Source organism: Crocuta crocuta, unplaced genomic scaffold, assembly GCF_008692635.1.
Source record: "Crocuta crocuta isolate KB4526 unplaced genomic scaffold, BGI_CrCroc_1.0 scaffold688, whole genome shotgun sequence".
In the NCBI taxonomy this organism is placed as follows: Eukaryota; Metazoa; Chordata; class Mammalia; order Carnivora; family Hyaenidae; genus Crocuta; species Crocuta crocuta.
In genome coordinates, this window is record NW_027530550.1 from 310872 (window position 1) to 329496 (window position 18625).

The 18625-nt window shown below is 36.5% G+C and overlaps 1 protein-coding gene across 3 annotated transcripts in view; it reads left to right on the plus strand.

The window, feature by feature from the left end:
• Positions 1-18625, plus strand: part of CDH8 (cadherin 8) — a 345469-nt gene that overhangs the window by 93672 nt on the left and 233172 nt on the right. For all 3 annotated transcript variants that reach the window (XR_013336005.1, XM_077767844.1, XM_077767845.1), the window contains exon 2: positions 10565-10859. Coding sequence is in view for 2 of the 3 variants with exons in the window: in XM_077767844.1 (XP_077623970.1) it covers positions 10565-10859 (295 nt within the window). In the remaining variant the exon portion in view is untranslated. The remainder of the gene's footprint in view (positions 1-10564; positions 10860-18625) is intronic.

Here is an 18625-nt window from a genome sequence, read left to right on the forward strand (position 1 = left end):
AAAATTAAGTATGTGCCAAATATCTTCATGTAAGAATCCCTTAAAATTTATAGTTGAACTTTTTTTTTTAATTTTTTAAAATATTTATTTGAGAGAGAGAGACAGAGAGAGAGACAGAGTATGAGCAGAGGAAGAGTAGACAGAGACAGAGACACAGAATCCAAAGCAGACTCCGGACTCTGAGCTGTCAGCAGAGAGCCTAATGCAGGGTTTGAACTCATGAACTGGGAGATCATGACCTGAGCTGAAGTGATGCTCAACTACCTGAGCCATTTCGGCACCCCAACATTTGTCCTTGAACTTCTAACAACTGTGTCTTGTTTAGTGTAGGACAGGGAATAGTACTCTAAGACAGAATAATTTGTTATGTTTTCCCACACTCCTTCTTGTAGTGAGAAACTCTGTGGTCCTTCCAGCCCGCCCACTCACCAACATGTCCATCTGTTCATTCATCCATTGATTCATAGTATTTAATATGTATTGGAATTTAAATAGAGGATGCCTTAGAATCTTAATCAGTCAGCCTACCCCTTATCTATTATTCCTTTATTCATGTATTCTCCAATAAAGCCATTTAGCTGCCCATCCTCCTTTCCTTAATTATCTTAACAATATTTTCATCTGTCTGTCCATCCATCCATCCATCCACTCTTTTATCTATTCACTTAAGTCAACTTTTAGTAATTGGTCCACTATGACTATTCATCCACACTCTTGCTCACACTAGTATTTATTCTATGACCCAATGCCCATTGACTATCATCCCTCTGTTTCCAGGCTTACAGTTATCAGGTGCTAAGAAACTAAAATGATATGCCTTTTAAATATCCTATAATTTTATTTTTTTAATTATACCTCAGTAAAGCTTGGGAAAATCTCCCAGGTATATATATCTGTGATTATTATTTGTTGAATTGGTGAATGAATATAAAGATGTGATTGTTAAGTGACTTACCCAATGTAAGAGTTTCAGCTCAGATCACATTGTACCCAGATTATTTAATTTGAGAGGTGACATTCTTATTTCTACTACAAATCAATTTTGTATGTTGAATTCTGGCCCAGAATATGATGTTAGGTATATATTTTCTGGAAAGAATTTCTAGGTTTGGCACCGACTATTTCCGTATTATAGTTCTAAAATTCTTTACAAGTATCTACCATATATGCATTTTTATTTTAATATCTTAGTTCCTAGAAGATAACATGCCTCTATCAGCATTGTTTTTGTCACATTTTAGATATTACAGAAAATCTACAAGTTGAGTATTATAGAAGTTATTAAAACATTTTACAAATAAGGAAACTGAGTTTTGGGACATTAAGTAAATTCCCGAGTATCTTATAGTTTGTTCTAATCTAGCTCTGTTCCTTATCAGCCCCTCATTCTAGGTACTATATTCTGAACTACTATTTTACAAATCTGTGGTTGCCTCACAGAAATGTATTGACTGCTAAGCGTATAAGATATAATATATTCACCAGGTATGTTGTCAGCATACCTAAGGAAAAAATGTATCTTTTTAAAATGTTTCTTTATTTATTTTTGAGAGAGAGAAAGAACACAGGTCAGAGGGTGGGGGTTAGAGAGAGAGAAGGAGGCAACAGAATCTAGAGCAGACTCCAGAGCCTGAGCTGTCAGCATAGAGCCTATGTGAGGCTTGAACCCATGAATCATGAAATCATGACTTGGGCCAAGGTCAGATGTTTGACTGAGCCATTCCAGCAACCCAAGGAAAACAATGTATCTACCAGAATTGAAGAAGGGAATTCATTGCTGTTTTGCCCCTACCCCCTTATGATTACTTGGTTAAATGAGCCTCCAACTCAGTACTTAAAGGGAAAGAAAAAATTTGAGAATAAAAAGTTAAGCATTCTTAGAGCATTTTTATACCATTTTTGTAGGACAGACAGTACTTAGTTAGCTAGTTTTTGTAGAACATCATTACAGAATTAACCCATCTAGTTCTCCTTTCTCTGAATCCTATCAGTAAGGATGATTTGACTTCACTTGTGTAGGTCTTATATAAAAAGAAATTTTGCTTATTGCAATAGCTTAAATATTTGGAAGTGCTCTTTATCATCAGCATATTGCTTTTTTAAAAAAATAGACTTGGGAACTTTCTTTATTGAGGGTTGGCTAAGAGATGGATTTAGTCTGGGTCTGACACATCATGTTTCCAAACCTTGAAAGCCATGGTCCAGACTGAAGATAGCAAGTTTGCCAAGATCATGAATGTTGGCTGAGGTAGTCTCTTTGCAAACAGTGTGCCAGCCTCCTGTTAATATTCTCCTTCTGCATTCCTATTGAGCATTCTTCTTATGTCTGTGTCTATTCCATTTCAAACTTTTATAGGATAAATTAGTTCAAAAAATATGCCTGTTCTGTATGGTTTTATGCTCATGGCTTCTAAATGTGTCTGTTAAATATTGTCATTCAGGAACAAACTGGAGAGGCTATAATATTCTGTTTCCTCATCTAGGGAAATGGGAGATCCCTAGATTAACTACTTATGTACTCTTGAAGGTCTCTCTGGAATTATGCTATAATGTTTATGCTCTTGATCCAATTTACCAGGTTTATATCTGGTTCTGTCATTGTTAATTGTATGTGTCAAAGAAGTCAGTATAGGGGCGCCTGGGTGGTTCAGTTGGTAAAGCGTCCAACTTTGGCTCAGGTCATGATCTCACAGTTCATGAGTTTGAGCCCCACGTTGGGCTTTGTGCTGACAGCTAGCTAAGAGCCTGGAGCCTGTCTTCAGATTCAGTGTCTCCTTCTCTCTCTGACCCTCCCCTGCTCGCTCTCTCTCTCAAAAATAAATAAAAAGCAAAAAAATTCGAAAAAGTCACTATATTTACTGAACCTCAGTCCCTCATCCATGTAAAAACATTGACAAGTTGCAGGACATTAAGCTAGGTCCTGTGCAGATGAAAAAATAAATAGACTTTAATGAGTATGTACTCTCTGCCAGGTATAATGTTTGTTTTTGGGTATAGGGTTTAATATTGTACATAGAGGTCCTTCCCTTGTGGACTTACTTACTTATTAGTTTGTTTGCTCTCTTTCTTTCTTTCTTTCTTTCTTTCTTTCTTTCTTTCTTTCTTTCTTTCTTTCTTTCTTTCTTTCTATTTTTAANATTTACTGAACCTCAGTCCCTCATCCATGTAAAAACATTGACAAGTTGCAGGACATTAAGCTAGGTCCTGTGCAGATGAAAAAATAAATAGACTTTAATGAGTATGTACTCTCTGCCAGGTATAATGTTTGTTTTTGGGTATAGGGTTTAATATTGTACATAGAGGTCCTTCCCTTGTGGACTTACTTACTTATTAGTTTGTTTGCTCTCTTTCTTTCTTTCTTTCTTTCTTTCTTTCTTTCTTTCTTTCTTTCTTTCTTTCTATTTTTAAAAGAGTGAAGACAATATATTTATTTTTTCTAACTATATTTTCAAGTCCTTGCAGCCAAACACAGCAGTTCACTTGGACTTGTTTCCAACTTTTATTTCTCTGGACATCAGTTCCCATGGTCAGGTCAAGCTGTTCAATGTCACACCAGTGACTGACAGAGAATGCAAAGAACATATGTCTGAGATATCAAGATGCTATGCCTTTCCCTATGGTGATGCTTTAGGAAACCTATATTTCTGTGAAACGAGAGTCATTTTCAGTATGGGATGCTGTGTTCTGTTATTTTCATCAGGGATTGTTTCCTCTTTATCCTTTTTACCTCTTAAGACAAACTGAAGGGTAACTTGGTTTAGAGGAGAGTTGCTTTGAGAACTATTGCTTCACTGAATTTTTTCTTCCTTAGAAAGTGTGATTGCAAGAGTAATTGCATATCCCCAGCTTTGTCTTACAAAATATTGGGGTGCTGCTGTGCTGATTACCTAGCTTTCATCCCTGCTCCATATTGGCAGGGAGCAGCTTAGAAACATGAAAAGAGTTCTTATGCCTTTTTGCCCTTTTTCTTTACCTGCCTTTTCAATCTTCTCCCAGCCTATAAATCTGTTTTTGATTTAGATTGAAGTCCCACATTCTTGAGATTTAGACCAAAATTTTACATTGTGTCAAAGTCCCTAGTGTCATCTTTGGTAGTGAATGGTATGAGATTATCAGTCCACTCACTGATAGATTCATAGACCATAGTATGTTTTCTCCCAAACAGGCCCAGTACTGGATACTGAGAATAAGGTGCTAAGATGCAATTTGATTCAGGAGTGCGAAGCTTGCTATCTTCTCCAAAGGGGAGCAAGATTCTTGAAAAACAGGTATCAGTAAGTGACAGTTTTATGACTCTGGGTCTCAAAAGATTCTTAAGTTCCTAGCAACTTGGATACTTCTCTAGAGCAAGATTGAAAATGAGACACTTGTTGGTGATGTCCTTCCAGATAGAGAGGAAGTTCTGTAAGTTCTGGAAGTTTTGATGTGGGAGCTATCCAGTTTTCAGTTGATAAGGAAGTGATGAGGACATAATTTCCCCTGTAGGTCACTGATTATCATCCCTCAACACTCACTTCAGAGGGAAAGGTGGCAGGAAGGTGATTAAATAATTCTTTGTTATTAAAACAGGCGTTAAGAGAGGAATTCATCCTCTCTAGATTCTGTTGTCCTAGGAGTACTTTAAAGTCCTCAGGGATCCTTTGTGAGGTTAAAAAGTAGTCTGAACTTTTTTTTGACAGTTAAAAAGAGATGTGGGTGATATTGGAGACTGGGGTGGGGTGGGGCTCTTGTCTTGAGAACAATGATTTCTGAGTATCAGATATTTGTTATTTATTATCTATCCATAAGCCATCCATTTATACATCCATCCACTCATCCTTTCATCAACATTCCCATCTATCATGTCTCAGTTCTTTTGTTGGGTGTTAAAGTTGAACACATATTTGGGGGAACTCCAAAGCTTTTCTCAATTCCTTTCTCTCTCCTTTAAGTCATTTTGAAAATGGAATAGGAGGGGCGCCTGGGTGGCTCAGTCGGTTAAGCGTCCAACTTTGGCTCAGGTCATGATCTCATGGTTCAGTTCGTGGGTTCAAGCCCCACATTGGGCTCTGTGCTGACAGCTAGCTCAGAGCCTGGAGCCTCCTTCAGATTCTGTGTCTTCCTCTCTCTCTGACCCTCCCCTGCTCATGCTGTCTCTCTCTCTCAGAAATAAAAAAAAAAAAAAAAAGAAAATGGAATAGGAAAATGTTATTTCCCTCCCTTCCTTCACATTTACTTTATTCCACAAAAACATTTTGAGCTTCCAACACCGTGATAGACACCTTACTAGATAGTAAATACAAAGGGGAATGTAAATGCAGATCCTTCTTCCCATGACTTTTGTAGTCTAAACTTATTTTAATTGGGGGATATTATACAAATATATGAAGATGGTGAGAGTGTAATTATACTGATACTCACAATTCAGCTCAGTTATGTAGCAGTCCTGTTATGATCCCTAAATCAAAGACTTCATCTAAGAAACTGGGATCACTCTTTGCACACCTGATGCTCTCTGCTCCAGCCAGGCTTCAGTTAGTGACCAGAGAGATTGGAGATTTGTTTGGTTGTAGGTGTGACAGATCATTGGTGTCAGGTTGAACTTGAGAGCCAAAATTGAGGCAGCTTTGTGAATTGGCATCTCTTTTCTCTCTGACCTCCTCTTCCTCTTTTGCCTGCAAGACCTTTCTTATAGGCACACATCAATCTCTGTGATGTTACTGAAACAAAATTATGATAATGTCAGGCTCCTTATTGAAACCTTGTGTATATGGACTCTTGTTACTTTCATAGTCACATCTAAATTCCACTTCTTGTTTTCCAAACTCTGCATAATCTGACCCCTGCCTGGCTTTCTATTCTTATTTTTTTTGTGTGCCACATTTTCTCTCCTTAACTCAAGTGTTCTAGCCATATTAAGTCATCTTTACTTTCTCTAACACAGTATGCTCTGTTTTTTCTCTGGATCATTATCCGTACTATTACCTGTGGCTGGCATGTGCTTCTTCCCTTCTTTGAGATGTGAGGTTTTAATCATTACTTCTTTGGGGAGGCCTTTTATGTCCCTCCACACTCCACGTTTTGAGTTAAGTAAAATTTCTGTATGCTCCCATAGCCCTCCATATTATAGCCTGTTGAGCGTGCATTTGAATCCAGGAAATTGACTGTAAAGCTTACACTCTGAATATTTCCACTCGCTGATAGTGCATTCTGTGGAAGCGTTCCCTAAAACTCTCTGAATTGCAGTAGTTGCATTGGTAAAGTGGAGAAATACTATCTGGTTTGCTGTGAGAATAACATTGCATTTATACATGTAAAAATGTTTATCAGATAATGATCAGTCAACACATGTAATAATAATAATAATTAATAATAATAACAAGTCTACTTACCCGAAATTTCCTGTGTGTGTTTATCTCTCACTAGACTTTGTGTCTTGGAGAGCAGCTACCTTGTGTATGTTTATAAACATTCTCTGTTCGTATTTAATAAATGAATGGGTGAGAACTTTCTGTACCTAGTTGTACCTCTCAAGGAGAATTTGCAGGTGTCCATTATCCAGCCTGCTCTGTGTCACAGAAGCAGCCCTTGGGAGAGGTGGTCCTCACCCTTCCAGATGATGAACAGTATATGAAAATTAAGTGCATTAGGGACCTATTTTGCACCATAATCTCACAGAGAGTGTCTTGGTGATGGGAAGAGTGAAGTTGCATTGATGTGAGCAGGTGCTGGCTGACTTGTATGATGCATAACAAAGAAAACAGCATGCCTTTCTGTACCCCTAGTCCTTTTGAATTCCAGACCTGGAGTCTTATGAGCATTTGTTGCCTGTAAATTGCTATTCTTACATATCCACAAATCTTTTATTTGTAATATCAAGTTGGTTACTTGAATGACCGTGTGTGTGTGTGTGTGTGTGTGTGTGTGTGTGTGTGTATGAGAGAGAGAGAGAGAGAGATACAAACAATAGAATTAGCCAAATAAATATAGAAACACAATTTTCTGGATTTCAAGAATACCACTAGCCAAATGATCTGGATTTTCCTGAGATTTGCTGAAAAATGAATTTTGGAAGAAAGAGCAGATAGCATTTTCTTAGGGTTTTTGTTTGGTTGGTGTTTTGTTTTGTTGTGTTTTTCCCAGTTTTTTCCAGGATAGAGTCTTGGGAACTTGCTTTCACTTGTGTTGCAAGTAGGCTTCTCGCAGTGTTTTCAGATAGTTGCAAATGGTTGAATATGATATAAAAATAGTTTTAGTTATTGTACATTTACTATTTCCACTCCCCTTTTTCTCTGTTCCTCAAATAGATCATCTCAGATTCCAAAATCAAATCTGCAGAGTAAATGTTTTAGCCCTATATTCTAGGCAAACTAACTGAAGCTCAATTAATTGTGTTCACCTCTCCAGCTCATATGGTTAGAGACCTAAATGTTAGCGTTGTGTTTTATGATTTCAAGAACCTATATTTTCTCCTTCAGTTACTTTATTTTTTTATTTTATTTATTTATTTTTTTTACAAATAGTTTGTTGTCAAATTAGTTTCCACATAACACTCAGTGCTCATCCCCACAAGNAGTTACTTTAAACAGAAGGGACTGTCAAACCTAAGTTAGAATTTTAATGCAATTTACTTATCAGAGGCCATTGGTAAATGTAAAGAAAAGTATGGCACAAATCATTTGCAGCATGAATGATGGTAACACCATTTTGAATGGCTTTAATTTTTTTTTTTTTTTTTTTAGCAAAAATGCTATGTACAAGAGTGATGTATACCAATACCTCTGTCTCAGGAATGCCTTGTATGTGGATGGAAACCTCCAAGAAGGATATATTATTCAAATTTTCTTTTTTTAATAAAAATGCTAATGGAAATGTTAAAATGCACATAAATTAAAATGATCATAAATTAGGATTAATATCACATTAATGAATTATAATCCCACACTCATTAAGATAAAGTGGCATTTCAATATTTGCTCTTGTTAATAAATTTAATACAATAAATGAAAGGGATACATTTTGAGATTCAATAAATATTTGTTGTAATCTTATGCTTTAACTTTTTAAAGTATTCAAAAGTAAAGTAGGATCTAGATGCATTTGGATTCTTTGTTGCTACTTTATGTCTTTTTTTATATTCTTTTCATTTATTGAAGTGCTAAATACAATTTAAATTGGCAAAGAAAGCAATAGAGCCTGTTCTGAATAAAAGTGATCCCCAGAGAATACAATGTCTTTGAGTTTCTAGGAGTTTCTTTCCACACAGCAGCATTTTTTTTAAAGGAACAAGTATTCAAAATTTAAAATCTTACGGTGCAATAATATATACATACATAAACACACATACATACACACATGTATATATACCCATACATACATACTGATATATGTGTGTATGTATATATATACACACACATACATGCTGAAAATGTGTACATTTAAGCACTATTTTACAGCAATAATTCAGTGAATTTTTCTTTAAAATGCATATGTATATATATATATACACATATATGTGTGTGTGTATATATATACATACATATATATGTATTTGTTTTATTTTAGTTTTTTTTTTAACAGGAGTCAACATAGTATAAAGAAGATGCACCATGTGTCAGAACACTCCTGTCTCCCTCCTGAGAGTGAACTGAAAAATTTAAAATTCTGTTTTCCCTAGTACTTACCAAAATGTTTCAGGTAGGGTAGGTGTTCAGTAAATTTTTGTCCTTGTAACCGAACTAATATGAGTTCAATCCTTGGTGAGTCACAGATTACACCAGATGGTGTCATCACACAAAGTAAACTTTATTTGTGACAAATAAGGAGGCCACGGGAAGTGACTTCAAAAGCTGTAACTCTTGAGCAAGGGTGAATTTTTTTATTTCTTTCTCTCTCTCTCTCTCTCTCTCTCTTTTCTTTTAGGGTTAGGATGAATATTTAGAAAGGGGAGCCTTGTCATTGGATATAGAGGCAGGCATAAGGTCCCACATGCGCCTTAAGGAAACATGCATATCCATGTTACATTTGTATGTTACATAAATGAGGTTTGTGCTCCTCCCAGGGTGGAGATTTTAGTATTATGTAAAGGTAACTGTCAGTCACTCCATGGTACATCTGTGCAGGTGTAAGTCAGAGATTTAGTTCAAAGTGGTCTGGGTGGTCTGGGCCCATGTAACTCTTCCTCTGGGCAGTTAGTTATTGCTTGAAGGATAGTTTTGTTTTCCATCATGGGATATTATGCCTATAGGGTCTTTGGCTTGAATAAAGAGATAAGCTGGAAAGTAGAGCTTAAGGAAAGATGTAGGACAAAAGTTAGTGGGTATAAGCAGGTAAAGTAGTAAAGGTTAGGCCATGGGGTCCAGCCGGTGATGACACCCTGACCTGAGATGAATCTGTATATCTGCTGCAAAGTTTTGATTTTCCAGAGGGGACCCTTTTCTGGCCCCACTGTTCTTCTTTATAAAATGGGAATAATTTTCCAGGACCAGAAGAATTGTACAAATCAAAGAAAGGAAGGTCGTAGAGAACATAAGCTCTTGCTATACATCAAGTTGGATTATTTTTGTTTTTCTAACAGGTAGACCTGAGTTGAATTCTGGGTCTCCTGCACTTGATCCCATCAAATAGAAACACTGGAGAGATTATTATGGGCCTTGTCAAACCTCAGTTCTCTCATATTCATGTGAAATATTGTAACTTGTCAACTTCTGGAAAAGTTAAGAGAATTGCTATATAAGCAAGTCCCATATTTGTTGACTCACAAAGAATGTTCCATTAGAGGTAGCTAAGGAAGAACAACTTTAAATAAATGTATTAATAAATGGAAAAGGATACATGTGTTTTTGTGTTTTCCTCTTGATCTTCTATCATTCTAAATGTATGTCAGTTTACATTGAACAGGCCAGAGTACTTTTTAAAACTGTTCAAACTAGGGGTGCCTGGGTGGCTCGGTTGAGCATCCAACTTTGGCTCAGGTCATGATCTTGCTGATACTGAGTGCTGGCCCCACATCAGTCTCTGTGCTGACAGCTCAGAGCCTGGAGCCTGTTTCAGATTCTGTGTCTTCCTCTCTCTCTTCCTTTCTCTCTACCCCTCCCCCACTCACTCTTCTGTCTCTCACTCACTCAAAAATAAAACTGAACTTATTTGTACACACTTTATTATATTTCATTTTGTTTTATACTTTTTAAAAATTTTTGTTAGGCGTTTTATTTATTTTTGAGAGAGTGAGATAGAACACAAGTGGGGAAGGGGCAGAGAGAGAGGGAAACACGGAATCCGAAGTAGGCTCCAGGGTCCGAACTGTCAGCACAGAGCCCGATGTAGGGCTCCAACTCATGAGCTGCAAGATCATGACCTCAGCCAAAGTTGGATGCTTAACCAACGGAGCCACACAGGCATCCCTATATTTCATTTTGATTGATACACATGCAATGCCTAAACTCCGTGTACAAGGACTGTTAGCAGAAATTGATGATGTTAGGATGAATGTAGAAAGAACCAACTTGATATTCAAACAGTAGGTGGTTAAATACATATTTCTGCAAATTGCCCCATCGCTAACCAATGTCACTTTGTATTTTAGCTGCACACAGACCTGGATCCTGGGAGCAAAAAAATCAAGTATATCCTGTCAGGTGATGGAGCTGGGACAATATTTCAAATAAATGATATAACAGGAGATATCCATGCGATAAAAAGACTTGACCGGGAAGAAAAGGCTGAGTATACTCTAACAGCTCAAGCAGTGGACTGGGAGACGAACAAGCCTCTGGAGCCTCCTTCTGAATTTATTATTAAAGTTCAAGACATCAACGACAATGCGCCAGAGTTTCTTAATGGACCTTATCATGCTACCGTGCCAGAGATGTCCATTTTGGGTAAGTATGCTTCCAATTTCACAGAACTATTAAGAGTCCTCTTTAAAATAGATTCTGGCATCAAGGCTGGTGTGTTGCTGAATAAAAGACATTTATTACCATCTTATCTCTAATTTGCATTTCCAAATCCCCTTTTTTGGCCTAAGTTCCACAGCTCAATAGCTTTAGTCCCTTAGTAATAGGAACTGACGAAGCAGTTTTATTAAAATATCTCTCCTTACGACGACAGTCCTTCAATAGGCTGAATTTGTATTCCTCTCATAAACTTGTAGTTTGAGTATTGTTACTGAGATGGATTTATCAAGATTTGTTCCAACATGCCAGACTAATCCTACTGATATTTGCTTGATGTTTAATTTTTTGTTTGTGTATATTCACATGCAGATGCAGCGCATAGAGAAAGAGAAAATGGTCTAAGTCTGTAGTCAGCCAGATATTGGATTGAGCTGGTGGGTCAAGTCAAGAGTGAATTAGGAATTCACAGTTGCCAGAGACTTCTTTGTAACTGAACTTTCTGTGGGAGCACCGCAATTACCGGTGTCCCACTCACACTTGTTTGGAGGGGATTCAAGTATCCATTATATTTTACAGAGCAGTTTATCTTTCAAAACGTGATTTTCTCCCTTTTCTTTTTCTTTTTTTTGGATATGCTTATCTATCCTCCCCCCTGGCCTTGGTCTAGGAAACGCCTTTTCCCAGACTTTATGTTATTAGAGGAAGGGTTTTAGACCTCTTCCTTATCTGACAAGAAAAGGCAGGATCCAAAATTCAGAATCTAAGATCACAAAAGTCATTCTTACATATGTAATAAGTACCCTGGCTTGTTTGAAATTGCATTCAAGATAGCCTACAAGGGTACATACTGTGCAGCAAAATCACGTAAACTAAAGCAGGTGAAATGATGAGACAACTAGAAAACACAAGTAAATGTATAAATTGAAGGCCACAATTAGGTAAATAGCTTGGCTTCATTTGAATTCTTTCCTCTTAACCTACAATATAACTTTGGTAAATAGACCCACTGTAGCAGTGAATGAGCATTTTGGGTCTTCATATCTTACCCATGTGTTTATCTTGCCAGGACTCTATTTATCTCTTGTGCAAGGAATTCTGCTTTCCCCCTCTCCCCCTTCTTCCACTTGCTCTTCTATAGCTGGTTGAAATGACATGCTTTCTAGGGAAACTTCTTTGGCTTTCTAGCAGGCAGTTACCTTTCTACCATCACCACAAGAAGAAACCCACAAATGACCAAAAGCACCTCCATGTTTAGACTTCTTTAAGAATCTCACATGCAGGGGCGCCTGGGCGGCTCAGTTGGTTAAGCATCTGACTTCGGCTTAAGTCATGATCTCGCAGTTCTTGAGTTTGAGCCCCATATCAAGCTCTATGTCAGCTCAGAGTCTGAAGCCTATTTCAGATTCTGTGTCTCCCTCCCTCTGGGCCTCCCCTGCTCTCACTCAAATTCTCCCTCTCTCTCTCTCTCTCATGCTCTCAAAAATAAACATTGAAAAAAAATTAAAAAGAAAGGAATCTGACGTGCAAACAGGAGCTGAGAAACAGTATTTTGTCTTCTTATCTTCCCTCTTTTTCTTTGATCAACTCATTTAGAGCAGAGAATTTCTCTAATTTATCTTTTTATTTTTTATCTAGATTATAGTAAGATGGTTTTAAAGGACTCCCGATACCTCAATACATACAGAACACTTTGTCTTAATTGCTAATAAGTGATCAACTATTGTTTTCAACTCATGATTATTATTCCTGCATCATAATGGCCAAATCTATATCTATTTATTGTAAATATGTCAGAGGATTCCTTTTCTGTGTGTGGGTCATGTACCTGATAAATAGGTTCAGAAAGAAAACCTCCAAAACTTATGAAGACTTCAAGGTCATTCAGCTAAGAAAAGTATATTAAACGTAATACTAGCTACATAATGCAGTGTATAAATGTATACTTATAAATATATATGCATTTTCTTCATAATTAAGTAGAGACTAAAGGAAATGATCTGTAGTAACATATACACAGTAATTTTTTAAAAGTGTGTAGCCTGTGACCTCTCTTTCAAAAACCTGTGGTTTGTGCTACAATTGAGAGTGTGGTTTTTGAAGTTAGATAGATAGAGTTTTGAATCCTAGTTCCATCCCTTATTATCTGGTTGACTTTGAAGTTCAGGGAGGTTAAATTATTGCTTATTTTCCCAAGCTACAATGCAAAGATAATAATTTCCATCTCGCTTTCATTTGTGTGAGAATTGCATGAGAAAACACAAGCTCAAGGTGTGCTGTAAAGTCAGTGTGCAAAATTGGTTGTTGCAGTTTTTAAAATAATTTTTATTAATCTGTTTCCCACATTACCTTTGGACCTTTCCTCAAGTATTGATTTTATGCATTGGGTGTTTGGTTTCTGTTTGACTCCAGCCTCTCTGGTTAAAAGAAGCAGAGGCAGCTGCACTATTTTATTGTCAACTGTGAATTATTCCCTTCATTTCTCATGAAGGTGAATATCAGGATGAAGGTCAGCTACTATCTCCTTTCTCTCCCCATTACCACTGTTCTCTCTCAGCCTGGCTCTTCCCTCCCCTCCTTAGTTCTTTCATTTTTCTTCCTTTGCTACTGAGGAAATGCCAACACTTGCACCTGCACGCCCTGAGGAATGCCAGCAAGGACTGGGGATTGCACTGTGCAGACAGTGAAAAATAAAATTCTAATTGAGAAATTTACCAATATTAAATTGAAATGAATGTGATGTTCAAGAACTGTCTGCCAGCTGACAGGCTGTCAAGACAAAACACACATATATATTTGCCCAAATGGCAGCCAAATTATTTTAGAAATATCTTACTTGGAAGCTAGAGACACAGCTCTTTTATATTCTACTGTGAATTTCAGAACTTGATAAGAATTCTCTTTTATAGCAGAACCACATAAAGAGTGGCATGTGAGCTTGTCTGATTTTAACTGTGAATCCCAAACTAGCATTGTTGAGGTAGGTTTTCGATGCAAACTTGCCTACACCTATTGAGTTCCAGGCAAAATAGATATTTTTAATGATGTGGTACACTGGGGTGAAGGGTATTTAAACCTGACCATATGCCTACACCTGTGTTTGGATAAAGTAAACTTTTGAGTTGAAAACAGAATCTCAGATTATTTGACTACAAACCTGCCTTCTATTTGTGTAAGTGACAAAATCTGTAGAAGCCTTACTTTAACTGTAGAGTGTGCACAGTGATCTCTACCTAAATAAATATGTTGGGAAAAATTTAATGATTGCATTTAAAATACTTGACAGAGCACAGAGTTAGTGACCAGCGTCTATTAGTTTCTTTACAGCCATCCATTCGTGAGTTACTTCTACTAATAAGATTCAGTAACCTATATCAGTGATTTGGTCAATGAAAGACTTTGCAGCAAATCTTACCTTTGTATTTCAAAAAATGTATATGTTGAAATGAATCCTATTTCATTCAAAAGGGCATATTGGTGAACGCGGTGGTGAAGAAATGAGAAGCCAAATGATGGTTAAGCTGGTAGATGTTTCTGCATTATAGAGTACACAATGATATGATACATAACACTAGAGGCTTTCTTAGTTTTCTTTGAGATTCAGGGCTTCTCCAATTATGATCAATGTATTTTGAAAAGTTGCTATTGCCAGAAGCTGTATTAAATGCTTTTAATATCTGCGACAACCATCCACCACCAGTACTGATATTAACTTCCTTATTTCTCATTATTTTTAATCAGAAAACTAGGGAAAATAATAGCTAATCCAAATCCAGATATTAAGTGGAGGAGCTGGGATTTAAATCCAGACATCTGGCTCTAGCTCTCTTGGGTTTAACCAGTATGCTGTACTCATCTTTGATAATATCTCTAGAGAATTTTGTTTATATGAGCACTGTGCTTCAGCTGCATATTTATAATAGTTAATATTTTTCCAAGGTGGATGATCGCTTGAGGTTAACATACTTTGCAAATTATTTTTATTATTATTTTTATACTATGCAAATTAAATAAAAAACTAAGACAGGATTTAGAAAGGAAAAGTTTGGGTAGAGCTTTACACAATTTTGAACATAGGCACAGAAGCACTATACAAATGTAAGAACAATACATCACATACATATTCAGATAACAATAAAATTAATTAGGGGCCATGTGGTGAAGACTGGCCCTGAAGTACTTTTGGTATAATAAAGATAAAGATTAAAGACAGTAACTGAGTTTGACTCTGGATTTCCTGATTGTGAATGGAAGAAGAGGATGTAGTCCACCAAAATATCAGAAGAAAGTTAAGAGATGGCTTAGTAAGATATATTTTATTTTATTTTTTAATGTTTATATTTTGAGAGAGAGAAAGAGAGAGTGCAAGTGGGGGAGGAAGGACAGAGGATCCAAAGCAGGCTCTGTGCTGACAGCAGTGAGCCCTTTGCAAGGGTTGAACTCCTGAACTGAACCGTGATCATGACATGAGCTGAAGTCAGATGCTCAACTGACTGAGCCACCCAGGTGCCTAAGTAAGATATATTTTCAAAAGGCAATTCTCACTGCTTTCCAAAGGTTTACAGCTGAAGCTGTTATGGAAGTCAGTACAGACACAATACACAAGGAAATTCATTCTCCTTCAACACTAACTCAGCCAAAGGAAAATGTTAAAATTTGAAAATAATTTCCATCATTTTCCTTCTATTTTCTCTTGCCATTAATATTAAGCCTTTTCTTTATAAATATGCCCTTTTATGATAAACATCCTCAAATCTTTTGCAGGAAGGCCCACATAAAATACATATTATTTATTTTGTGTCTTTTGTTATCTTTGATTTGGAATACATTTAGTCTTAGAGAAAAGGGGTAAATGTAGTTCAAGTCTGTTTTCCTTGAACCATTTGAGAGTTAGTTGCTGACTTGATGCCCCACCACCATGGAAAACCTCAGTAAGTCCTTCCCACATGCACAATGCAGCCATCACCATTAGGAAATTTATATTGATATACCATTGCTATTGAAAACACAGACCTAAGTCACGTGTCTCCAATGATGCCAATAATGTTCTTTTATATTAAAAATATCAAATCCAGGACTGTAGGTACATTACCATTAAGTCTCTTTAGACTACTTCAATCTGGAATGGTTCTTAAGTCTTTGCTTTTATAATGCTTTTGTGTGGGGATTATAGAGGAGTTAAACTATAGAATTTCTTAGTTAGGATTTGTCTGATGTTTCCTTGAGATTAGATCCAGAATATGCATCTTGGACAGTGCTATCACAGATAATATCTTACTGATTTGTATCAGGTGGTACAATATTTTTATTTATTACATTATTGGTGATGAAAACTTTTGATCACTTCATTAAGTCAGTGTCCACCATGTGCCTCCATTGTAAAGTTATTTTATTTTTATTCTTTGTACTTAACAACAACTTTGTGGGCAGGTGCTTTAAGCCTAAGTAAATACTTATTCTTCATCAAATTAGTACACACCCCCCCCAGTTTTACCATTTATTGAAGTTTTTTGGCTGAATTAATTATTACTGTGACAGCTGCCAAATGGTAGTTATACTGATACCCTCATTCCATCTGCATTGATTACTTGACATTCGTCTTTAAGGAAGAACTTTCTTTCTTCCCATTTATTTGCTTGTGTATTTATTTATGTTAATTAGTACTTTTAGATTTCTGTTATATTCAGTGAGTTATACTATGTTATTATCATTATTTATCTTAATGCCATGATAATAGTTATGAATCACATTTATATCAGACAAGGCCATGACAGCCCTTGAAGCTGGTTCTGTGTCCTGTAGACATGCCTCATCATTCTTTGGGTACAGTCTTATGTCTGGCCAGAGTGTTCTAGGTTTGTTTTGTACTTTCCTGCCCTGGCCCTGGAATTTGCCATTTATACAAAGACACTTGGTTCCCTTTAAAACAGACTTGTATTTGGTGCCAAGTTCAGGGTATTGGTAGTATTCATTGCACCAGGGTGTTGCTACTCTTGTATCTTCTCAGCAGACAGGGCAGAATAAAGTAATGTATGAGAGCATGTGAACACACACAAACACACACACATTTATCTGTACTGAGTTGAATGGTGTTCTGCCCTAGTTTTGTCTGCCAGGACTTTAGAATGTACCTTTATTTGGAAATGGGGTCTTTACAGATATAAGTAGTTAAATCAAGGCCATGAGGTAGATGGAGGCAGAGATGGAATGCTGCCCTAAGAAATGTCAAGAGCTGCTGTTAGCTGGAAGGGGAAAGGGAACATTCTTCAGGAGAAACGTGGGCCTGTCCACACTGATCTTGGACTCCACAACTGTGAGACGATAAATTCTTATTGTTTTCAGCAACCCGATTTGAGATGTTTTGTTATGGTAGCCATCGGAAACTAATGCACAATCGATGTATTGAAAACCACAGGTTTGTCTCTAAGCTTCTAGTTCTAAAGCAACACCAGAGGGTTCATTATATAGTTTTTCCTTTCTTCAACCATAAGAAACTGGAGTTTCCTTATCCTCAATATATTTATTATTTGGATCACCCTTCATATCCTGTAATAAGGGATTTCAATTTGTTCCTTTTGCCCAATCCCAGATCCCTCACACAAATGTTTATCTGTTGTATGCTCCTTCCATCTTTTTGTCCTTAACACAGATTCTTATCTTGTCCAGCCACACTTAAAGGCTTTAGTACAAAATTGTTCAGATGACAGGAAGACAGGAATGGAGGCAGGACATTTATAGTACTCTCTGCTTTTGCTCCCTATTCCTCAATTGTTTCTTATTGTATAATGGACCTATAGCAACATTTTCCAATCTGTATTCAAAATAGGTTTACTAAAAAAAAATCAAATTCAATTGATAAACACTGAATTTTGGAAAATGCAGTGCTTTTTGTACTTCTGAGTCTTTAAAGTATTAAAATGTCATAATTTGATAAATTTGCCTTATATGCTCTTTTGGAGATTCAGACATTTATATGATCCCAGAAGCTATTTTTTAAATAAATATTTTGCAGCACTGCATAATTTTATACTATCAAAGCTTTACAAACACATGTCTAGTGAGAAAAGATTTTTGATTCTTTGCAAGGCCACACATTAGTTTAGCATGTAGCTAAATAGTAAAATTTGCAGTTTCTAAAGAGTGAATTAAAAATTATGATGACTGTAGCTGACATGGATTAACTTGTCATTCTTGTCACTGCCCAGCACTTATTTTAGTCGCATATGAACAAGATTCCCAAAGCACTAAAGAGTTCATTTCCATATTCTTTTTTTAATTATTAAAGAAACAATTTTTGTCACGTAAGCTTAAAAGATCAAAGAATGTTCATACTAACAAACTGTCTTAAACCTCACATTCTCTTTTCTTATAATGTTGAGGTTGTGGATTTCTTTCTCTCCCTTGGCTAGATTTATTTTAAAAAGGTAACATTTCTCTATTTTAATGGAAAGATGCAAAATGAGGAAGGGGAAATACATCTCTTGATGGATTTGATTATATTTTTTTGTGTTGTTTGATTCAGAGTGATGAGCAAAACTGCAGTTCTTTAGGAAAACATGGGTGGGGAATCATGGGGATTGAAATAAATACTCTCAAAAGAAATCCAGCTGCTCTACCTGAAATGAATGCCTGTAACAGCTGTGGTTCCAAAACTCGAAGATGACGTGAGGATTGTGTAGTTTCTGTTTTGCATCAAGAAGCTAACCTTCATTAAGAATACGTATTTGAAATACTGAGAACTATTCTCCTACCGG